Here is a 25,366-nt window from a genome sequence, read left to right on the forward strand (position 1 = left end):
TTGTTTCATTTATTTGTGGATTTGAACAAGTTTACTTCTTCTGTGAAGCACTTTAGCCTTTGTTTGTGAAAGGTGCTGTATAAATAAATGCTACTCACAGTGTGACAACATTTCTTGTAAGATTGTAAAAACAAAGAACAAATAAATGTGGTGGATTACAACAAAGGTTATTTATTTACAGCAAACACTATAAATGTGTTGATCCTCTAAACATCAAACTTTGAGCCAAACATTGTAACATTTCACTAAACCTGTAAAAAAAAAGAAAATATAAAACTTCTCATTTCAGGACAGTTTGAGAGTAAACTGAACTTATTTTACCAACATCTCTTTTACCAGTTAAACACGTGTAAAATGAAACAGTCAACAAACAGTAAGAACACTATGAAACAGGTAAAACACTGTGGAGTTACACCTGATTTTCTCTACAGGTGTTCTTTGAGTCGACGTTCAACATGAGTGCTGATTCAGTCTTTTCACGTCTTACATTTTCTCTGTAACTTTCTCTCCAGGCTGAGTGCGTGTGGTCTCTCAGAGACAAGCTGTGGACCTCTGTCCTCAGTCCTCAGCTCCCAGTCCTCCAGTCTGACAGAACTGGACCTGAGTAACAACGACCTGCAGGACTCAGGACTGAAGAAGCTGTGTGGTGGACTGAAGAGTCCAGACTGCAAACTGGAAACTCTCAGGTCAGGATTCATCAAACTAAGTTTAAAATAGTTTTTATTCATGAGTAACAAACTTGTGGAAGCTGTTTGTATGAATATCAGATGTATGTGTGTCATTACTCTTATATAGTCTGACAATATATTTGAGTTTTGTCATCACGATAAAATCAGGTAAACAATTGTGGTAGCTTACTCAAATCAAAACTAACCTGGCCACCATCAGCTTGTTTAAAGTGGTTAGTGCTTACACACACACACACACGCACACACACACACACACACACACACACACAAACACACACACACAAACACACACACACACCTACGTCCAGCCAATAAAACAGAAGAATATCAAAGATCACTACAGGAACTTCCTGTGTATTCTTACACTCTCCATGACTGTATTACTGCCAGACAGTACAGTAACATTACTTTGTGTTTATACTAATGCTGGGCTTGTTAACATGTTAATTGCGCGTTAACACAACGCTTAATTAATGCTGTTAATTTTAATTATTAATTATTATATAGTTCAGCTGGGGTTTTTTTCTGTTTGTTTGTTTGTTGTTGTTTTTTTTTTGTTTTGTTTTTTGTGTTTTTTTGCTGGCCGCAAGCTTTGATGACAGAAACATGGCGTCCATGTCTCCCTTCCCTGCTGCAGCGATGCGTCTGATGTAATCAGGAGAGAGCGGATTTATTAAAATGAAAGACGTTTTCTGTCTGGAACTTAAGAAAAAGGAAGAACCAACGTTTCTCTTTATCTGTCATCTGTCAAACTCATAACAGATGCAGAACATCGTGATTCTTTTTATGCGAAACTGCTCCCAGAAAAGAATGAGAAACTTATTATTTAACTATTATTTTTTTTTATAAACTTGGTTTTAAACTAGGTCAGACAGCAAAGGTAAGACATGTTGTTCTTGACTTTTACAACATGCAGCATAATCGGGTCTTCTTCTGCCTCTGTTCGGTAATCTTGGTCATATCGAGTGAAACTTCCAGCTGTGGATCTGTGAGATGTGAGATTTCAGTAGAGGAGCTGTTTGTTCGTCTTCATGGGGAGACATCATCTGTGTTTTTCGGACTTGTATACCTGCTCTTTGAATTGTTTGTTGTCTTAAACTGTGTTTGTTGGTGATAGAAATGGTTTTACTGAGCCTGTTAGCTGAGATTTTGGACTTTCTCTGGTTACCACACGTTTACATTTACAAACCTGACGCTACACTAGGGCTGGGGATTAATTGAATTTTAATCGCAATTACGATAGATAATTAAGAAATGCTCATAATTGAGAGCAATTTCCAGCCACAAAGTCTGATAAGTCTTTGAGAAAATCCTTATTAATTTTTGGCGGACGGTAGAATCAAAGCACATAATACAGGACTGCTGAGCTCGATTACAAGAAGCTGTAGTTCAAATTACTAAAGTGGGGCTTGATGAAGGTCTCCGACAGCAGAAGCTAGACCTCCAACACGAAGCCAGCCCACCACCTTTACCAGTCACACCGGGAGAGCTGGAGAAACAGCATTGGGGTGAAAGAAGTTCAGAAAAGGCAACGGACTCACCATCATGAAGCCAAGTCTCTGTTATAAACATAAATCCAATTTCTGGGATTCAAAGAAGTCTTTGAGCAGAAAAGTTTTGTTTGCCAGCGAATCTGGCATTGACAAGTGCCAGATGCAAAACAAGGTCCTACTTTACCCGTAAATCCACATAATCCAGAGGACGACGGTTGGAGAAATCCACTCCACACTTGTGAACTTGGTGGCGGCGAGGAAGAGGGGCCGCCATAGGAAAGGGCCGACACCAAGCAGGTAGTGGATCCGGAGCAAACAGGCCAGATCCACCGTAAGCCAAACTCAGCTGTTCGACCTGAGGGGCAGGATCCAGAGAAAAGATCCAGGAAACCACCACTGGTGGAGCACAAGCAGGCCCTGAGTCTCACTACAACACCTCCCTGCTTTCCCTGTTTCCTGAAGCCCTTCCTGCGGGGAATGACGCAGGGAGCACGGCACAGTTAAGCTGGTACCTCAGACAGGCAAGGAGTAGGAGGAGTACCAGCTGTAGGAATCTCTAACCTGAACTGTGGAAGCCGTTCACAAGCCACTCAGATGTTAAGAAGTGACTGGCGATCATAAACAAAATGAGCAGGAGCAGTATAAAAGCAATCACTAACTGAAAATACCAAAAATAAAACCAGATGGCCGCGGAAACCTGACAGACGGCAGGCTGTGCACACTGTTGGCGGCATCTTGTCTATGGCAGCTTGTTGGAGCAGCTTACGTTCAAGTCAGGTACAAAAAGCAATGAGCTAAACTGCCCATAGTGGTGGTCAAAGGGAATGGCTGCTGGCTGGTGACAGGTAGGTGACGCTAATGCTGTAGGTGACGTAGTTCCGGAAGACGGCAGATTCCAAACTAGGCGCGCCCCAAACATTTATACTTTCATTCAATTGTATTTTGTGCCAGCCTAATCAAAATATTCTTTAAAGTAGGAAAATAGTGTCTTTTAAAAGGTTAACTCTGGAGCACAGCGAGGAGGATTTGGCCAGCCTGACAGATTTTATAGATCGTTGTTACGACCAGAATCGTCATGGGGAAACCAAACAACACATCCACCCCCTCCACCTCATCTAAGTCCAAGAGACAGCGAAATGAGGATTCACCTGGAGCTATTTCAACACCGGGGAACGACTCAACAGATGTTCTGATCTCTATAGATAAGAAACTCAGTAGTTTTGATGCGCGTTTTGAGCCTGGTAGAAATTCTCCACAAAGGAGTTCCAGGCGCTACGTGAATCATTAGAATTCAGCAGAAGCAGGTGGAAACTCTGGCTGTAGAAAATGCTGGGTCTCAGAGAGTCGGTAAAATCCCTCACCTACGGCTTGACCCGTCTCTCGGAGGAAAATAAGAAGATGAAGGAAAAGGTGATCGATCTGTAGGCGCGGAGCATGAGAGAGAACCTGGTATTTGCAGAGATCCCAGAGCAGACGGAGGAGGACCCCGAGACCACGGTGACAAAACTTCATCAAAACCCACCTGAAGCTCCCGGAGGAAACGGTGAAAAACATCTCCTTTCACAGAGTCCATCAGCTCGGCGGGAGGAAACCCGGGTCCAGCAGACCAAGACCTATTGTAGCGAAGTTCGTCAGCTTCAAACAGAAGGAGCAGGTGAAGAACCAGGGCTGCGACTGAAGGGAACCAACTTTGGAGGTAAACGAACCAATATCCCAGAGAGATTTCTGGACCGACGGAGAGTCCTGTTTCCCATCAGGAGGAAATCCATCACGCAAGGTGCTCGCGCTGTCATCGCAGTGGATAAATTATTTATTAATGGACAGCTGTACCGCGACCCCGGACATCACTTCCGTGGCTCTACTGACTTGGTATGTGCTTTAATTTTCCTGTTGTCTCACTAGATCAATGTTATATCCATAAAACTGCCATAAAAGATAATTTAGTTAACAGTAAATCCACTGCCCCGTCTCCACTACACTGTTCTCAGCACAGATGCGTTTTTTAAATTACTTTTTTCCTTTGGCACTGTCGCTCTTTTCACTCTTTACACCTTCTTCTCTCCGACCCTTTAACGGTTAACGGTAACATTTATCATTATATTATAAACACATCAGCACTTTTCATGATTTACAGGAACACACACAGAACAGCACAAGCGCACATACATCTCTGTCACAACCAACAGGCACATACACATGCACGCAGAGAAGCAGTGGGATGCACGCACACACTCTTCAGTAATATGCATATAGGCCTCATCTCTGTGGTTTGTTCATGAATGAACTCACATTTGTCACTTGGAATGTGCGTGGAGCTGGCACAAGGGAAAAGAGGTTAACAATTTTTAATCGTTTACAAGAAATGAAAGCAGATATAATATTACTCCAAGAGACTCATTTATCAAACTCAACAATAGATCTTCTCTCAACAACCCAGTTTCCACACGTGTATTCAGCTTGTTATAATTCTAGGCAGAGAGGAGTAGCAACTCTCATTAATAGAAGGTTAAATTTTGACATAGATAATACAATCATAGATCCAGAAGGCAGATTTATAATAGTTACATTATCTATTAAAAATGTTAAGTTATGTATTGCAAATATATATGGTCCAAATGTAGATGATCCCTCTTTCTTTCACTCCCTCTTCGCCTCACTCTATGGTCACTCAGATAACACATTAATTGTAGGGGGTGATTTTAACATTATACTGGAGAAAAAAAGTACCACAGGAGCTCATCGAGTCTGGAAATCCTCAGAAACTGAAACAGTACATGAAGGATTTTGGTCTCTGTGATGCTTGGCGCTCTCACCATCCCACACTAAGAGAATACACTTTCTTCTCTTCAGTTCACCATTCCTATTCTAGATTAGATTATTTCTTAACTAGCAGCTCGCTGATGAATGACATGTCAGAAATCAAGATCCATCCTATTAGCATTAGTGATCACGCACCAGTATCATTCACTCTGAGAAGTAAGAGCAATAAACCAGCAACTAGAAACTGGAGATTTAATACGTCATTACTTAAAGATCCAGAGTTTATCAGCTATTTCAAAAGAGAATGGTCCTTATATCTAGAAAATAACGACTTGCCAGAAACTTCAGCAAGTGTTCTTGGGAAGCAGGAAAGCAGTAATGAGAGGGAAAATAATTTCCTTTTCCTCTCATAAGAAAAAGAAGGAAACTTTGAGAATTTCAGAGTTAGAACTCAGAATCAAATCCTTTAGAGGATGCTTACCATGTCTCCCCAGAGAAGAACACACACTAAATGCTATAAGGAAAGCTAAACTTGAATTTATTTAAATAATAGATAAAAAGACAGTTCTTGGTGCAAAGACTTCGCTTGGAGAATTTTGAGCATGGAAATAAATCTGGAAGGTTCCTGGCTAATCAGTTAAAAACAAACAAGGAGAAAACAACCATCTCCTCTGTCAGAGATCCAGAAGGAAACATCAGCAACGATTCAGACAAGATAAATAACACTTTTCAAAGAATTCTATAAAAACATTATATACATCACAACTAACTACAACAGATGACAATATTGATAAATTTCTTAGTAACATCAATCTTCCACAATTAAAACATGAAGTTAAAATGGTCTTGGATTCCCCCCTTTCAGTTGGCAAACTCCATGAAGCTCTCCAGCATATTGCCCAACAATGAAGCTCCAGGTCGAGATGGTGCAGATTCTACAAAGAATTCTGGACAATGCTGGCACCCCACTTTCTACAATATGATATTAGAAATAAAGGAAAAACAAAAAATACCTTCAAATATGAACCTAGCCAATATTACTCTACTATTAAAACCAGGTAAAGACCCAACACTTCCATCCAGTTACTGTCCAATTTCATTAATAAATGTAGATCTCCAAAATAATTAGCAAAGCTTTGGCCAGAAGATTAGAAAAAATAACCCCTCTAATAATACATCCTGACCAACAGGCTTTATTAAAGGTAGACATTCCTCTACTAACATGCGTAGATTAATTAACATCATAGATTATTCTACTCTACATAATCTGGAATCCACAGTAATTTCTTTAGATGCAGAAAAAGTGTTTGACCGAGTAACTGGAAATTTTTATTTGCAATGTTAAACAAATTTGGGTTTGGGTCATCTTTGATAGATTGGATAAAAATATTATATAACAACCCAAATGCATGTGTGAAGACCAATGATCAAAGCTTCTGTTTGCAGAGAGGAACCAGACAGGGCTGCCCACTTTCTCCATCACTCTTTGCTATTTTCATTGAACCCCTAGCTGCTGCCATAAGACAAAATAAAGAGATTAAAGGAAATCCATGCCAAAATATAGAACACAAGATAAGTCTTTATGCTGATGATGTATTACTTTTTCTCCAGAACTCACCGACGTCTCTCCCCCAGACAATCACACTAATTAACACATTCTCATCAATTTCTGACTACTCTATTAACTGGTCTAAGACTATTATTATGCCCATCAACTGTGACCTACAAAACATACCCAATACTACAATACAGTCTGGAAACATTAAATATCTAGGCATAAACATTTCCCCCAGGTTATCAGAACTAACAAAACTAAATTATGTCCAGCTACTTAAAGCAATAGAGGATGATCTCTCCCGGTGGAGGCGCTTACCCATATCACTCATGGGGAGGGTTGCCACAGTTAAAATGATGGTTCTATCTAAAGTAAACTACCTGTTTTCAATGATACCCACTAAACCATCCTCCAGTTGGTTTAAGTCACTGGACTCACATATATCTAAATTTTTATGGAAAAATAAGCCATCACGTTATCAGTCTAAATACTTTACAACAGACTAAAGATAGAGGTGGATTTGAGCTACCCAACTTTAATCATGTTTTTCTTAGCTAACAAGCGACAGTATATCTCCAAATGGCTTAAACCCAGCAGTCTGGATGAAACATGGTTAGATGTAGAGCAAGCATTGTGTGAGGATGTGTTTATCTCTGACCTGCCATTCATTAGCTCAACCATCAAAACACATAAGTGTTTTAAAAGCATCAATATCAGTTCCTCCTTCGTGGCTTGGTGGGATTTTCTAAAAATAACCAAATCCTCACTTTTTCCATGTAAGTTTACACCCCTCTGGAACAACCCTGACATCCTGCAAAACAAAAAGCTTATCAATTTTACTCAATGGAAAAATAAAGGAATAAAACAGAACATATAATCGAAAATGGAAACTTCTTATCATTTAATATTCTTACTTCACAATATGGAATCAGTAGCAAAACATTTTTAGAATATCACCAGCTTAAATCTATTATATGTAAAAAATATACCATTAATCAATTAAACTTACAGCTACCTATTAGGGTGGCAGAATTCATGAATCTCAATGCCCCAAAGCTATTATCAAAAACATATAGACTATTATCTAAACTAGAAGACTCAATCTGTCTTCCAACTTCAAAATGGGAGGGTGACTTATCCAGTAACTTTAATAAAGACAAATGGTCACAAATATGTTTAAACACATTTAAAATTACTAAAAATTCAAATATGCAACTAATACAATTCAAAATTCTGCATAGAACTCATTATACAGGACAAAGGATGTTCAGGATGGGTCTGTCACAATCAAACATCTGCACACACTGCAATGAAAACACACCAGACAACTACCTCCATGCCTTGTGGTCCTGCACACCTGTCCGCAGGTTCTGGCTTCAGGTATGTGTGGACATGTCAACATGGTTTAAATGTAATATTCCTACAATCCCCGCACTATGTCCACTAGGTGACTTGGGTGACATTAATATGGCAATTAACTCTGCACACATGATACGCACAGCATTATGCATCGCAAAGAAAACTATCCTTGTGAACTGGAAAAACAAAAATAATCTGTGTATTCAGCAGTTTAGGAATCTCTTAGTTGACCACATCAGTAGTGAGACAATGTCTGCCTCCTCAAAGAACTATTCGGCTGAATCTCATTCCTTCTGGTCCCCTGTGCTTAGTTCCATCACTTAGTGTAGGTGGAGGACTGTGACCTCTTTGCTATGGGGGTTTGAGAAATGGCCGGGAGTAACTGGTGGTTGCAGGTTCTTTGTAGTTGCCCGTGGTACGGGACCGGGCTGCTCTGCGGTGGGGGTGGCTCTGGGTCTGGCCCCGTCGGAGGCTGTGGGGGCCAGCGGTTGGAGTCGCCTCGTGGCGGGGGGTGAGGCCACTGGTGGTGCCTGGGTTGGTGCAAGGAAATAGGTGTGTGCATGTGTTTCTGTGTGTGGTTGGGGCGGGGTTAAGTGCACTTGTGGGGGGGGTTGCCCCGGGGCCGGGTCCTGGGGTGGCTGCACTGGTGGACTGCTGGCTCTGTGAGGGTTGGTGCTTGGGGCTCGCTGTCGGCTGGTCTGCCTGGGGTGTCCCCCACGGGGCATGGTGGGTGGGTTGTGTGTGGCGTGACTGTGTGGTGGTGAGTGATTGTGGGTGTAGCACGGGGGAGGGTGTGAGTGTGGGGTTATATGGGGTGCAGGTTGAAGTAGATGGGGAGTGGGGGGAGGGGGCTGATAGCACCCTGGTTCCCGGGGTGTGCGGCTCTTGCTGGGGCTCTCCTCTGCCGCCCTTCGGGTGGGGCTGGAGTCGTCTTTGTGGTGGGGTGGCTTGGGTTGGTGCTCGGGGTCTGCTGCTGAGGGCCCAGGCCAGGCCCTGGTCTGCCTCTGGCCTCCGTGGAGGCGTGGTCGCATTTGCATGATCTCACTCACCACTCTTCATCACTGATCACTCCTTGTTTCTCATGCTCTGCATGCTGACACAGTCACTGAGTTGTCTAGTGGGTTTTAATACTAAGCGATAATTATTAAATTTTTTTTTTGTATTTTTCCTGTGAGGTAGTATCTGGTCGCTGTTATGTCTTTTTGATTTGGTTATTGTTTAAAAACTCTTAATGACTGGCAGCCCTGTTTTTTTTTTGTTTTGTTTGTTTTTTTTCTGTGTGTGTGTTTCTGCTTTTGTAAAAGTTGTAGGAATTTGTTCAGCACGATACAGCAACCAGATTATCATCTTGCTTGCTATGATGCTGGACATGACAAGTTAAAAAAAAATAAATAAATAAATAAAAAAAAAAAAAAAGGGAATGGCCCCACTTTGCTGGGTCGAGGCTGGCTTGAGGACATTCACCTGAACTGGAAAGAAAAAAAAGCCAGACAAAAAGCTCGTCAAGTACATCACGTCAATTCGGAGAAAAACGCTTCACAAGAAACAAAGACCACATTGCAAGAAGTGCTGAGCAAACATGAAGAAGTGTTCAAGGAGGAGCTAGGCACCTTAAAGGGCACTAAAGCTACCATTCATGTGAAAGACAACGCTGTCCCGCGCTTCTTCCGCCCCAGGTCTATTCCTTACACCATGACAGCGAAAGTGAATGAAGAAATTGACAGGTTGCTAAAAGAAGAAATAATCACTCCTGTGAAATATTCTGAGTGGGCTGCTCCTGTTGTACCTATTCTAAAACCTGTTGGAACAGTCAGGCTATGTGGAGATTACAAACTAACTGTGAACACTGTGTCTTCTCGAGAGCAATATCCAATACCCCGAGTGGATGATTTGTTCACAACCCTTGCAAAAGGTAAACAGTTTTCCAAACTGGACATGAGTCATACTTATCAACAGATAGTTGATGCACAAGGACTACACCCAGTGGACAAAAATGTAAAAGCAATCCAAGATGCACCAGCTCCCACAAATGTTACAGAACTAAAATCGTTCTTGGGACTGCTAAACTATTATCACAAGTTCCTTCCAAACCTGGCAACTTTGTTAGCACCATTACATGAACTGTTACGACATGATGTGCGCTGGAAGTGGAACAACTAACAGGAAATAGCTTTTCAAAATGCAAAGAACTTGCTAAACACATCTGATGTTCTAGTTCATTACTCTGCTGATCGAGAGTTAATTCTGTCATGTGATGCTTCACCTTATGGATTAGGAGCAGTTTTATCACATATCATGGAAGACAGAAGTGAGAGGCCAATTGTATTTGTCTCGCTCACTTTACAGCCAGCTGAAACAAGGTATTCACAACTAGATAAAGAAGGCCTTGCAGTCATGTTCGGTGTTGAAAAGTTTCACAAATACTTGTACGGACGCACCTTCACCATCTACACAGATCACAAGCCGTTAATCTATCTGTTCAATGAGAAGAAGCCGATTCCACAAATGGGATCACCAAGAGTGCAAAGGTAGGCTGTTCGACTAAGTGCATACAAGTATAACATAGTGTACAAACCAGGAAAACACCATGCTAATGCGGATGCACTGAGCAGATTGCCAGTTCCTGTCAAATTAAGGAAGGAGGAGAGAACTGAGCAAGTTCTAATGATGGACCTCTTGGATGAGTCATTGGTGAATGCAAACCAAATCAAGAGTTGGACTGCTAAAGATGTGACTTTGTCTCGGGTCCATGAATATGTTCTTACAGGATGGCCTGCAGAAACAGATTCTTGCCTTAAGCCTTTCTACCAGCGGAAAATGGAGCTCAGCGTGAGGGATGGATGTGTTCTCTGGGGAGCTAGAGTTATTATTCCCACCAAAGGTAGAGCGAAAATGCTTAAGATGCTGCATCAGACACACAGTGGAATGACAAAAATGAAAGGCCTAGCCAGATCATGCATGTGGTGGCCAGGTATGGACCAAGATGTGGAAAGAACTGTACAGGCATGTTATGAGTGTCAGTCACAGCAAAAAGCACCTGCACCCACACCATTACACCCTTGGGAATGGCCTGAGTCGCCATGGTCTAGGATTCATGTGGATTATGCCGGACCATTCCTTGGAGAAATGTTTCTGGTGATAGTGGATGCACACTCCAAGTGGATGGACATTTATCCAATGAAAACATCCACATCCCAAGCTACTATTGAGAAAATGAGACAAAGCTTCAGTGTTTTTGGTCTACCAAAAATGCATGTGTCGGACAATGGGACCTGCTTCACAAGTGCTGAGTTTGAATCATTCATGAAACAAAATGGGATACGTCACGTGAGGTCAGCTCCTTTCCATCCATCCTCAAATGGACTAGCAGAGAAAGCAGTTCAAACGTTCAAGGAGGGGATGAAAAAGATGAAAGAAGGGACAATACAAACTAGACTTTCTCGGTTCTTGTTTAGTTACTGGATCACACCTCATGCCACGACAGGATTGTCACCTGCCGAGTCGATGATGTCGCGTAGACTTAGGTTTGCACTGGATTTAGTGGTACCAGATGTGAAAACCAGAGTGCAACAAAAGCAACTAAAACAAAAGGAGAATCACAAAACACAGCAAACAAAGAAGTTTTGCACCTGGAGATGATGTTCTCATCTGGAATTACTCTTATGAACCAAAATGGATTCCCGGAGTTATTCAAAGCTTCACAGGCCCCCTATCCTATACAGTTAGTATTGGTAGTGGTCAAGTCATGAAGAGGCATGTGGATTAAGTTCGAGCTAAACTTCTAGGTCCAGAACTGAGTAACAGGCCAGAGAACAGTTTGGTGTCGTTTCCAGACAATCGCCCCGATGCTGATGGTTTAATGCCTGCAGTGATGACAGAACAAACCAGTTCTTGTCCTGAGGAAAAATCGCAATTACCATCTGCCCTGGACATTCCGATTCAAAAAGACTTGCCCACTGAGCCAGAAGTGAGACGTTCAACCAGAGAGAGATGTTCACTTGTTCACCTTAAAGACTTTATTTGTTAATGTGTTAAGATTAATTACCATGCTTTGTTAATAAGGCACATCCAGTTAAAATGAAAATTTGTCTACAAAAACACCTTTAGTATTAAGATAATCCGTAGTACGGGTTGTTCGCTTAAAGGTGGGGGAGATGTGGTATATTGAGATTTAATATTATTAATTTGGTTTGAATACAAGTGTGAGTATACTTGTAGTGATACATATTTTATATGTTGTTCTGGAGTTAACCAATAGAGGGCGAACTCGCTCTCTTGTTATTGTATTATCACTCTGATTAGAGAGAAAAAAAGTTGAAGTTGTAAGCCTCATGTGCTTGTGTAATATGTGCACCGAGCTTTAGTTAAATGTTAACTAACTTCGAGGTGTTGTGCAGAGTTATTGCGGCCACTATGCAACAGATCTGAGTTTTCAACGATCATAAAAATAAAAGGATCCAATTATTTTTGTCCTTTGCAGTTCGCTCTTGTGCTGTTTTCAGTTGCAAATCGAGCGCAGCAGGCATTGCAGCGCTCTGGTGCAGACTCCTCCCACTGCCCCGACTGCTTTAGTTTTATTCAGCTCGAGTTGCAAACACCTCCCCAGTTAAGGGTCGGACACACGGGAGGCGACGTCGCTTCTTCTCCATTCATTTTCTATTGAACTTACGCTATGAGGCGAATCGCTGCCTTCCTCCAGCCAAGTTACATTCGTGCATGTGAAATGTTGCACTCGTTCACGCAGACGTGCGAATGGGGGCTTGCAACGCCACACAAGAAAATAGAAAAATATTCAATTTTTGTGAGTCGCGACTAAATAATCCAGAGACACAGAGAGATAAACGTTATAAACAAACAGAACTTTTTCTCACTTAACTCAGTGAACAATCCGGGATTTAAGAAACTCATCAACACAGACATTGCCATCTCGTCTCCATGTTGGTGGAGTGTCTCTCTCTGCCCTGGATGATGAGTGTGGTGACGGTGGTGTGAAGGACGTAGCTACAGTCCAGCGCTGTAGTCAAGCCACATCATATAGCCGTATGCGCTACATTTTATTGACGCGGATTTCAACGTGAAAACGAAATGTCTTCAGGCTAATTTTTTTCAGATCACACCAGGCAGAACGTAACTGCTGGTCTGAGACAAACAAGCTATGGGGACCTGGTGGAAAGAAACTAGTCTGTATTACCACAGACAAGCTTCAAATGTCACACTGACAAATAAAACCTTGATAAAAAAGAGAATAGACAGACTTTCTTCTAATGGATGTAGATATTTGTGGAAAATTATGTAAAATGAAAGAAAGTCCCTGGTTTCCAACCTAACAACAGGAAAGATAAATAAATAAAAAAATATTTTAGCCACGTATATAAAGGGATTGTGGAAGGTCCAGAGAGCCACTTGCGGCTCCAGAGTCTCAGGTTGGAGACCTCTGATGTAGTGTTTGTAAACCAAAATGTAATGCATTTTCTTTATATAGCTGAAGGCCTTCTTTTAAAGGAAAGAGACATTTTGTGCGTAACAATGCGATTAATCGCAATTCATTGCAGCATGTCATGTGATTAATTGCGATTAAATATTTGAATCGTTGCCCAGAATTAGTTTATACACAAGCACACTCGTAAACACAACTTATTTATGAACAAATTAAACACACATTAATGCAGCTTTTTCAGAATTGAATCTTAAGAGAAGCAGTCACCCTCAAGCTCCTAGGTCAACTTTGTTCTCACCCACAATAAAACCAATATTTTAAGTTCATATTTTGCTGGACATGTTTTAATCAGAATAAGTAGAGTCAGCAGAGCAGCCTCTCTCTAACTCCACCAGGCTGAATGAAGGAGGTTGGATGCCTTTCAAAAGACTCCCCTGAAAACATGATTGGTGGATCTCTGTAGAAACCTGGAAGTCTGACATTTGTCACAAGCTGAGTCATGAAGTCATAAACTTGGAACAAATGAAGACACAAAGCCAATAATGTGAGACAGGTCCAGTTTCTCTGAACATCTGATGACGTTCAGCTTTAGTTTCACAGCAGTTCTCTCAGAGTTTCTGTCATACGTGTTGTTTTCTGCAGCCTGTCAGGATGTCTGATCACAGAGGAAGGCTGTGCTTCTCTGGCCTCAGCTCTGACCTCCAACCCCTCCCATCTGAGAGAGCTGGACCTGAGATACAACCATCCAGGAGACTCAGGAGTGAAGCTGCTGATGGCTGCACTGAAGGATCCACACAGACTCAGGTATGGAGAGGCTGCTGCAGCCACACAATGTCTGATAGAGGAGGAAGATCTGCAGACATTTTCTCTGTCCTTCACTCAGTCCTGCTTCATGCTGGATATGAGTGTTATATGAACCATCATACATGTAGGAGCCTTTTTCCTTTGCTCACAGCAGATATGTGAGTAGGAGAGTCTCCAAGGAGAACATCTGCAGGAACAACAGTGATAACTGTCTGTTGCTCAGAGTTTCTTCAGTCTGGAAACATCTCTGCAGGTTAAAGGGACATTCTGTCATAGAAACATCTTTTCTGTCCTCTGACCCTGGATCAGACACAGAGATGCTCCAGGAAATGTTAGCTTAGCTTAGCTTAGCACAGATATTTATAAAAGCGTGTGAACAGTCATGTTCTTGTAAAGTTCTCTTTAGAAATCAGTCCATGTGGAAATGTGCACGTGTTGATCAGACCTGTATTCCTACCTCTGAATAGATACATTTAAACACATGATGGATGAAAAGCTTCCCATGAATGATGATGCTCAGTGATTCTCCCACTTACTGGAGGCTCCTGATGCTGAATCACAGCAACAGACCCACAACATGAATTTAGATGAGACACATATAGAGCAGGAAGTATTCTGGTCCCTGAAGACTCGTTCCCTCTAGATTCTTTCATTCATGTCGTCTTCTGTTGGTGCCGCTGCTCCGTGCAACGTCACACATGAGTGTCGTTGCAGTTTTTATCAGTTTCCTTCAATTAGCTGCACACAGCTGATCACAATGATGGAGACAGTCAGTGGAGCCCCTCCCCCTGATCTGATCTGAAAAGAGGAGTTAGACAGGAAAACACAAGTTCTTTACTTCTTCGTGCTCCTGAAGTCTGGCTTAGTGTTTGATGATCTGGACTCATAATGAGGACATGAATGAAAATGACTGAGAGTCACTGGATTTCTGTCCAGACTTTGTCACTTTATACTCAATATTCACTCAGCAGTCACATGACTTAAATGTAGGTTGTTTTACCAGAAAATGCAGCGTCATGCTAAAGATTTCAGACCTGCCGGTGGACTGGATTCCTGTGGGACTGGATCAGGAGTCTTCCTGTATCAGTGCTGCTGATCAGTGGTGTAAATAGATGATAAGGACCTACTGGAGCCACTAGGAGGCGGAGTAGAGCCCTACTGTCCCGTAGGAATGGACTGATAACCACTGATAATGCTGCTTCAGTCATGTGATAACGGCTGGATCGGGTGCTGGAGGAGGTGATGGAGATGGCAGTGTGTGTGTTGTGATGAAGATGATGATGTTACATCAGGTTTCCTGGTTAATGTGAAAGGACTCAGTATGTTCACAGCTGATGTTGAGGAAAGATGAGACAGACTTTCCTGAATCCTGTCACATCCTGTATTTCAGCAGCTGCAGCTCCATGTCTGACCACCAGAGGCAGTCTAACCTCTCCTCTTCACTCAGGACTTTAGAGCTTTGATGATCCCATGCTGCTGATTCAGTAATTACTAATTCAATCATCCATCAGATGATCAATCAGCTTCAATAACAGTGTAGATGTTCGAGTCAGTAGAAGCTGGTGATGTGGCTGCACTTCAAACTGGAAATGAATCAGCAGACTGGATCAGATGTGGAAGAAGTGTGGTGAGTTGATGCTGCTGATCCCTCTGATTTGTTCCTGCTTTAGAAAGAAATGTGTTTGTGTCCACACAGCAGCAGGATCTGCAGGAATAATGTGAGGGAACAAATCCTCAGTGTGATGATGAAGCAGCTGTTAGTGGTCAGTAGGAAACAAGCCGTCACAGCTCCAAACACACACATCATGGCCTCAAACAGAGTCTCTGACAGTCATTTAGCTTCATGTGCAGGAAAAGAAGCACTTTAACATTTCCCAGCTGAGTCACAACAAAGAATCTGAGCCAATCTGCTCTGCAGAGGAGATTATTGTCAGAAGCTGATCAATAAGACTTCAGGGCAGAGAGAAGATGCAGCTCTTGGTTAGATCAGGAGTTTCTGCAGAGTTCTTCATCTGTGAAGAGATGAAAAGGAGAAGATGGTTGAAAGAAGAAACTGGGACTTCCACAAAGCAGTTTTCTTGGTGTGGGTGTGGACCAATCAGCTTCCTGATTCTGCTCCTTCTAGTCTGGAGATGCTCCAATCAGGTGGACGTGTCCAGATGTTGGACTGTTCCTTTCTCAGTGTAGAACAAAGTGTGTATGAGAGCCATGTAATGTCCATGTTAGCATGCTCTGACCCCCTCCTCCTTTCAGGGTGGAGCCTGCTGGAGAACCATGGTTGAGACCAGGTCTGAGGAAGTGTAAGTGTGTTTTTCATTGGATTCATCACATTCAACCATCTTCACACTGTCCCATCACTCATTCATCAGTCAGCATCAAAGTGTCAATAGATCAATAACTGCAGCTGGATTGTGTTTGTTCTCTCCATCAGATTCCTGTCCACTCACCATCCACATGAACACAGTGGACAGAAACCTCAAACTGTCTGACAACAACAGGAAGGTGACACTTGTGGAGGAGCTTCAGTCATATCCTGATCATCCAGACAGATTTGAAGATATCTGGTATCCTCAGTTGCTGTGTGAAAATGTTCTGACTGGTCGCTGCTACTGGGAGGTCGAGTGGAGAGGAGACGTTTTTATATCAGTGAGTTACAGAGAAATCAGAAGGAGAGGAGACAGCAGAGACTGTTGCTTTGGATTCAGTGATCAGTCCTGGAGTCTGAGATGCTCTGATGATCAAGGTTACTCTGTCTGGCACAATACCAGAGTCACACCCATCTCCTCCTCCTCCTCCTCCTCCTCCTCCTCTGTCTCTAACAGAGTAGCAGTGTATGTGGACTGTCCTGCTGGCTCTCTGTCCTTCTACAGAGTCTCCTCTGACTCACTGATCCACCTCCACACCTTCATCACCACATTCACTCATCCTCTCTATGCTGGATTTGGGTTCTGGCCCTGGTCTGGTTCTTGGGTGTCTCTGTGTTGAGTGTAAAGAGTGTGATGGTAGCAGAGAAACTCTGACTGGTGAACAGATAGTTCAGTCTGTACATGTGTGATGGTCGCCTAGGCACCCACACACTGAGCCTGGTCTGGTAACCTTTTTTCTTCATTTCAGTTAAATCATTTTATTTGTAATATTTACCTTTTTCCTTTATATTTCACATTTTTCTTAGCAAGTTTGGCAGGGGGGGTTAACTGATTGGGTGCACACTTTTAGTTGACTCATTCTTGTCACCTTGTTTGGTTTATATGCATTTTTCTTTGAGTTACTAGTATCTGGGGGAAGTTGCTGTGTGGGAGGCCCAAGCCTGCTAAGTTCCAGCTGAGGTGGATCTCCATTGATGAGGCTACAGCCTAATTGGACTCATCCATCTGCCAAAAAGATAGTGGGAGAGGGGTTTAGATTTTCTATTGTTTAGTATTACTTTATTTGTTTATGTAAAAGTATGATTATTTAGATTTCTGTTTCCCTAATGAGTTGTGGATCTAAATTGTTAAAGTTCTGTTGTGAATTAGTTGAGTTTATTAAGTTAGCTAAAGATGGTTATGTTATGTCTTTCCCTCTTGTGTCAAAATGGTCTGATCAGCCAGTGTATATAGTTTCCCTTGTGTGTCAGTTTGTTAGGTCAGTTAGTTTTCAGTTCCTTATGTTGATGTTCTGTTTAGTTGACCTCTTTTATGGGCCCAGAACTTTTACTTAGGAATTTGTATTTTTGTTTTTTTGGTAAAATTAAATGTCAAAAGACTTTTTCTTTAAAAAAACCTCCTGTGCTCTCTTCATTCTTGGCCTCGGTCCCTCACAAGTGGTGTCAGAAGTGGGATCTGCAGTAAGAGAGCACAGTTTTTTTTCTTTTTTGCTAAACCCTACTTAGTGGATAATGCAGCGTGGAGGTCGGAGTACAAGAGGAACTCATGTGGAGCTGCAAGAAAAGATGGACCAAGAGGAGCATGTGGATCACTCAGAGCCAGGACCATCTGCAAGGACAACAGGTGCTGAGGGTGAGGATATTAGAGAACCAACATTGTCAGATCTCGTTGGGATTCTTCGTGCTCACATGGGACAGCAAGAGGCCCGTGATGCACGGTTGAAGGAGGAGTCAACTCGCCAAGAGCAGCGTTTTAAGGCACTGCATCATCAGTTTCAACTGCTCCAGTTGGAGGTGCAAGCCAGGACATCTCCTGCACAGCAACCAACTGTAGCAGGACTGGAAACTGAGGATTTAAAGTCCATTGGAACAGAGGAGTTGGATCTACAATCCCCAGCACAACCAGCAGGTCAGTTTCGTTTCCTCCAAGAGCCTAGACTTGAAAAACTGTCCGAAACTGATGACATTGAACACTTTCTGATTACTTTTGAGAGGATTGCAGCATCATGCAGATGGCCAAAGCCTGACTGGGTTTTCCGCCTTATACCACTGCTAACTGGTAAGGCAAGAAGCGCCTATGTACATATGGACATGGATGATGTTAATGATTATGAATGTGTCAAGGAAGCCATTCTAAAAAAATATGATATTAACCCAGAAACCTATCGGCAGAGATTTCGTTCCACAGATGTTGAGCCTGGAGAGACTCCTAAGGAACTCTATGTAAGACTGAAGGAGCTGTATGGCAAGTGGATCCAACCAAGGGGTAAAACTGTTAAAGATGTGGGAGAAATTATCATCTTGGAGCAATATCTGCGCATGCTATCTCCTGAGCTTCAGGTGTGGATCCGGGAGCATAATCCTTCATCGGCGGCAGAGGCTGCTCAGTTGGCGGAGCTGTTTGTGGCTGCAAGGAAGAAAGGACAACCATGGAATTATTCCACCTGGAAGGCTACAAAAGACACTCGCCGGCCTACCCCCTCCCAACAACCTCAGAAGCCTGGGCCAGGTTGGGGTAAGACTCCTGTGAGGGAAAAACAGCCAGCTAATAACCCAATAAAGCAGTACCACAAAGTCCCTATTTGTTATTTGCGTGGGCAGGAGGGTCACACTAAGCCAACATGTCCAAAGAATCCACCTAAGCTCACTCAGATGTGTGTGATTCCTTGTAAAAGAGACTTTAGATCCAACAATGGACAGCCAGTAAAACTAACAGATGTTAGGATCAACGGGAACACTTTGAAGGCCCTAGTGGACACAGGAAGTGTTCAGACTCTGGTGCAGAGACGGTTTGTTCCAGCTAATGTGGTTTGTACTGCTGAGACCATCCCTATATGTTGTGTTCATGGGGATGAGAAGTTTTATCCCACAGCAGACATTTATGTTGAAGTGCAGGGGCAACCCTATCTTTTGAATGTTGGAGTGGCTGATAAACTTCCCTTTCCAGTGGTGTTGGGAAGTGATTTGCCTGTACTGTTTGACTTGTTAAAGGACTCTCAATGCTGTAATGTTGCTATTACCAGATCCCAGGCCAAACAGGCAGAAGAGCCTTCTGTGACTCTGAGGGCTCTACCCTTTTTTGGTGTGGACTTGGATGTGCAGCCTGATAAGCAGCGGAAGTCACGCAAACAAAAGAGGCAGGAGAAGTTCCAGCATGCTGTTTCATTGCCACGGGAAGAAGTTATTCAAGACGTCCCTTTGGATTTCAAGGTACCCTTGAACATAAACCAGATGCAGCACAATGACCCCAGTTTAACGTCTTGGTTGCAGAGGGCTAGAGAAAACACAAAGGAGATGGAATTGGAGGCCTCTGGAGAAGAGTATGTTTTGGAGGGGGGCACACTTTATCGATGGCAGGGCTCAGCTAAGCAGTTGGTGGTGCCCAAGGAAGCACGAGATACTGTACTGGTTTTGGCTCATTCCATCCCCTGGGCTGGCCACCTGGGGAGACACAAGACCTTTGCCCGTATCAGGCGACATTTCTGCTGGCCTGGCTTACGTTCTGATGTTGCCAGGTTTTGTCGGACATGTCCTGAGTGCCAGATGACATCTAGAAGACGACCCTCGAAAGCACCACTCCAACCTCTCCCTATTATAAGCACCCCTTTCCAGCGGCTGGGCATGGATATTGTGGGCCCCCTGGAGAGGAGTAAAACTGGTAACCGTTATATGTTGGTCATCACTGATTATGCAACCAGATATCCAGAAGTGTTTCCACTGAAATCAATTAAAGCAAGAGCAGTGGCTTTTTCTCTGGTGCAGTTTTTTTCCCGAGTTGGGTTCCCTTCTGAAATTATAACTGACCAAGGTACTAACTTCATGTCTACGCTTTTGAAGCAGGTGTACCAGTTGTTGGGCATCAAGGGTATACGAACCACTCCTTACCATCCACAAACTGACGGCTTGACAGAGCGGTTCAACCAAACACTCAAGCAGATGCGCCGTAAGTTTGTGAACGATGCAGGCTCAGATTGGGACCAATGGCTACCCTACCTCCTTTTTGCTTATAGGGAAGTTCCCCAGGTATCTACAGGATTCTCGCCATTTGAACTGCTGTATGGTCATGAGGTGAGGGGACCTCTGGCCCTACTGAGGGAGACCTGGACTGATGAACAGGGGGGTGGGGAAGCTAATGTTGTTTCATATGTTGTGCAGATGCGGGAAAAACTACAGAAGATGTCAGAGCTGGCCCAGCAGCATATGGCGGAGGCTCAAAAGTACCAAAAGACTTGGTATGACAAGTCTGCTCGACACAGGACCTTCACGCCGGGGCAAAAGGTCCTGGTTATGCTACCATCCAGTGATAGCAAGCTTCTTGCCAAATGGCAGGGGCCATTTAAAGTGATGAAGCAGCTTGGAAACACCACCTACCAGGTAGCCATACCTGGAAAATCACGTTCCAGCAAGGTGCTACATGTGAATCTCCTTAAGGAGTGGGAGGACAGACCACGGGAAAAGGTGGAGGTATTGCTGATCAGACCAGTGGAGGAAGAAGAGTATGTGGATGATCAGTATCTGCCTTCACCAGCTGTCGTGGAATTGGACTTGCAACATCTGTCGGCCGACCAACAACAGCAGGTCAGGGCTTTATGCCATCCACAAGTATTCCAGGAGTTTCCAGGTCGAACAGATGTAATTGAACATAATATAACATTGAAGGATGATGTACAAGTTAAACGTATGAGTTACAGGATCCCAGAGCGTCTCCTTGTTTCCTTGAGGAAGGAAGTGGATTTGATGCTTTCGTTGGGGATCATTGAGCGCTCTAAGAGTGAGTGGTGTCATCCAGTCGTTTTGGTTCCCAAGAAGGATGGTACAATACGGTTCTGTATTGACTTCAGATACCTAAACTCTGTGACAAGGTTTGACTCCTATCCTACCCCACGTATTGATGACATGATTGAGTGTCTGGGGAAAGCCAGATACCTGACCACCATCGACCTGTGTAAGGGCTACTGGCAAGTTCCCCTTTCTGAGCAGTCCAGGGAGTTAACAGCCTTTCGGACTCCATGGGGACTTTTCCAGTTTACCGTTTTGCCATTTGGATTGCATGGGGCCCCAGCAACCTTCCAAAGGCTTATGGATCAGGTACTGAGTGGATGTGAGAACTATGCATGTGCTTACCTTGATGATATTGTAATCTACAGTGGAACATGGGAGGAGCATCTCAAGCATCTGGAGGAGGTGCTGAAGCGTCTCCAGTCAGCAGGTTTGACTGTCAACCCAGAAAAGTGTGTGCTGGCCCAGTCTGAGACTGAATATCTGGGGTTCATCATTGGGAATGGGGTGATCAAGCCACAGGTACGAAAAGTACATGCCATTGAGTCATGCCCTCTACCCCAAACCAGGAAGCAGCTGAGATCTTTTCTGGGCATGGCTGGATTCTATCAGCGGTTCATCCCCAACTTTTCAGCCAGGGCTGCTCCGCTCACAGACAGGATTGGATCAAAGTGTCCTAAGGAGGTCCAGTGGACAGAGGAAGCAGAAGCAGCTTTCCAGGACATTCAGCAGTCTCTGGGTAAGAACCCAGTTCTTCGTTGCCCTGACTTTGAGGAGCCTTTCATTTTGCAGACCGATGCTTCGGACAGGGGTCTTGGTGCAGTCCTCCTGCAGGGACCCACAGAGGACTTACATCCGATTGCATTCATCAGTCGGAAACTCTTCCCAAGGGAAGTCCGTTATTCTACAGTGGAGAAGGAGGCTTTGGCGATCAAGTGGGCCCTCGACTCTTTGAAGTACTACCTTCTGGGACGAGAGTTCATTCTGCAGACGGATCATAAAGCCCTCCAGTGGTTGCAGCGGATGAGGGATACCAACAGTCGCATCACACGCTGGTACCTGGCTATGCAGCCCTTCAGCTTTACAGTGCAGCACATCCCTGGCAGGCAGAATGTGACAGCAGACTATCTCTCTCGCTGGGGCAGCGAGAGTCTTGAAGGGAGGGGGAATGTGATGGTCGCCTAGGCACCCACACACTGAGCCTGGTCTGGTAACCTTTTTTCTTCATTTCAGTTAAATCATTTTATTTGTAATATTTACCTTTTTCCTTTATATTTCACATTTTTCTTAGCAAGTTTGGCAGGGGGGGTTAACTGATTGGGTGCACACTTTTAGTTGACTCATTCTTGTCACCTTGTTTGGTTTATATGCATTTTTCTTTGAGTTACTAGTATCTGGGGGAAGTTGCTGTGTGGGAGGCCCAAGCCTGCTAAGTTCCAGCTGAGGTGGATCTCCATTGATGAGGCTACAGCCTAATTGGACTCATCCATCTGCCAAAAAGATAGTGGGAGAGGGGTTTAGATTTTCTATTGTTTAGTATTACTTTATTTGTTTATGTAAAAGTATGATTATTTAGATTTCTGTTTCCCTAATGAGTTGTGGATCTAAATTGTTAAAGTTCTGTTGTGAATTAGTTGAGTTTATTAAGTTAGCTAAAGATGGTTATGTTATGTCTTTCCCTCTTGTGTCAAAATGGTCTGATCAGCCAGTGTATATAGTTTCCCTTGTGTGTCAGTTTGTTAGGTCAGTTAGTTTTCAGTTCCTTATGTTGATGTTCTGTTTAGTTGACCTCTTTTATGGGCCCAGAACTTTTACTTAGGAATTTGTATTTTTGTTTTTTTGGTAAAATTAAATGTCAAAAGACTTTTTCTTTAAAAAAACCTCCTGTGCTCTCTTCATTCTTGGCCTCGGTCCCTCACAACATGTCTGTCTCTTTCACTCAGAAACATCTTTTCAGATTCATGGATTCAATCAGTTTGTGTGTGAAACTCTTCTAAATGATTCCTTGGAAACTTCTTCCTCTTCCAGTCCTTTAAAGATGGAAGCTGTGCTTCTTCCAGGATCCACATGTTGTTTCCAGTCAAAGCTTCACACTGAATATCAGGATGTTGTGTTGACTTCATGTCAGCTGCAGTTAGTTCCACTTCATGATGCTGGAAATGAAAATCCTCCCAGTGTTTCACTCTTAGTTTGTTTGCTTCATTCTGTCTTTATTTGGACTTTCTGACATTTTCACATGTTGAATTAAAGATTCATTTTCACATCACAAATTTCATGTTTTGCTTCATTTTTCACCCCAAATGTTTGACTTTCTACTTGAAATGTTGAATTTAAAGAATTTTCATTAAAACTTTCACATATAAATTTTAAGTTTATTTTCATTCAAATTATTTTAGACTTTTTGTTAAAATATTTTATGTTTAATGAAAAATAGATATGATGTAATTTATCTTATTTCCATTCATGTGGTTTTGATGTTTTATCTCAAATTTCATTTTATTTTTTATTCTTTGTTTTTATTTTATTCTAGTAACTCACTGGAATTTTATTTTAGAAGTTTTAATGTTTTTTCATCATGTTTCATTTTTTTGTTTTATTTAATAAATTATTAAAAATTCTCTCTGTCGTCACTCATCTTCAATCTTTGTCTTAATGATGATGATGAAGATGGTGATGGTGATGATGATGATGATGATGGTGGTGAATAGTAAGATAAATAAACCAGGCTCTTTAGTTTTTATAATAAAGAACAAATATAAAGCTGTTCTAACTTTATCAAATGTAGAACAATGAAAGCAGAAGTAAAATATAAGAAGAATAAAAATAAATGAAGCATCATAATGAGAACATGCTAGAACAATTATTATTGTAAAATAGAGGAAAAGAGAAGCAACATAAAAGAGATTAGGAAAATAATAAATGGTATTATTAACTATGGGTCTAAGGAAACATCATTTTCTGATTATTTTACTGAAAATGGTAAAAAAAAAAAAAAAAAATGACCAACATAAACACAAGCAGCAGCTTTAATGAGTTCTTTGTTACCGTTGGACCAAAGCTGCAGAGAAATGAATGAAAGTGGTGCCTGAAGATGATGATGGAGAAACAATAGCAGGAAACGTTAGCTCCATGTTTACATGTAAAGTCCAAGGAAATGAGATAATAAATATAGTAAGTAAATGCAGAAATAAGACACCAGCAGACTGGAATGAAAGTGACATGGTAATACTCACAAAGGTTATTCTGGGAATTACTAAACCGTTAACACACATCTGCAGTTTATCCTTTCATACAGGAACATTTCCAGTAAAATGAAAATAGAAAAAGTTTTACCGTCGTTCAGGAGACAAACACCAGTTTACAAACTACAGCCCGTTTCATGGCTTTCACAGTTTTCTAAAATCCTGGAAAAGTTCTTTATAAAAAGACTGGATAACTTTATTGACAAACTAATATGTGATCTGACTGTCAGTTCGGATTTAGAAGCAACAGATCAGCATCTCTGGTGATGACTCATTTAATAGAGGAAATTACTAACTGTATAGATCAGAAACTCTCTGCAGCAGGTTATTTATTGACCTCAGAAAGCCTTCCACACTATTGATCATGGTGTTTGATGAATAAATTGGAGCGGTGTGGGATACGAGGGCTTGTGCTGACATGGATTCAGAGCTGTTTAACTAAAAGGCAGCAGTATGTGATGATTGGTGAACACAATCACATTGTTTGGACCTTGTTTGTGGAGTCCCCCAGGGCTCCGTGTTGGGGCCAAAGCTTTTTATTCTCTACATAAATGATATGTGGAAAGTCTCAGATACATGAAACTAATCCTGTTTGCAGATGATAGCAGTGTTTTATGTCCTGGAGAAGACTTGCAGCAGGTTCTGGAACAATCCCACAGGAAATGAAGGAAGTAAAAAGATGGTTTGATAGAAATAAATTAGCAGTGAATTGAAATAAAACAAAGATGATGTTGTTTGGAAGCTGTGGTACAGATGCTGGGAGACAAGTGAAAATAGAGGATGTAATAAGTGAAAGGGTTTATGATTCTAAATTTCTTGGTGTGATTATCAACCACAGAAAATGCTGGAAGTCACATATTAAGTTTGTTCAGACAAAAATAGC

The 25,366-nt window shown here is 42.3% G+C and overlaps 1 protein-coding gene across 1 annotated transcript; it reads left to right on the forward strand.

The window, feature by feature from the left end:
- Positions 1 to 597: 597 nt before the first annotated feature.
- LOC121655183 (ribonuclease inhibitor-like) lies at positions 598 to 14,083 on the forward strand (the record flags this gene model as incomplete). The annotated part of the gene is made up of 2 exons (XM_042009660.1): positions 598 to 686; positions 13,936 to 14,083. Coding segments are annotated over 2 exons (237 nt in total), but the record flags the coding sequence as incomplete, so codon positions are not given.
- Positions 14,084 to 25,366: the final 11,283 nt, after the last annotated feature.

The sequence above is a fragment of the Melanotaenia boesemani genome, chromosome 2 (genome assembly GCF_017639745.1).
Source record: "Melanotaenia boesemani isolate fMelBoe1 chromosome 2, fMelBoe1.pri, whole genome shotgun sequence".
Taxonomy (NCBI): domain Eukaryota; kingdom Metazoa; phylum Chordata; class Actinopteri; order Atheriniformes; family Melanotaeniidae; genus Melanotaenia; species Melanotaenia boesemani.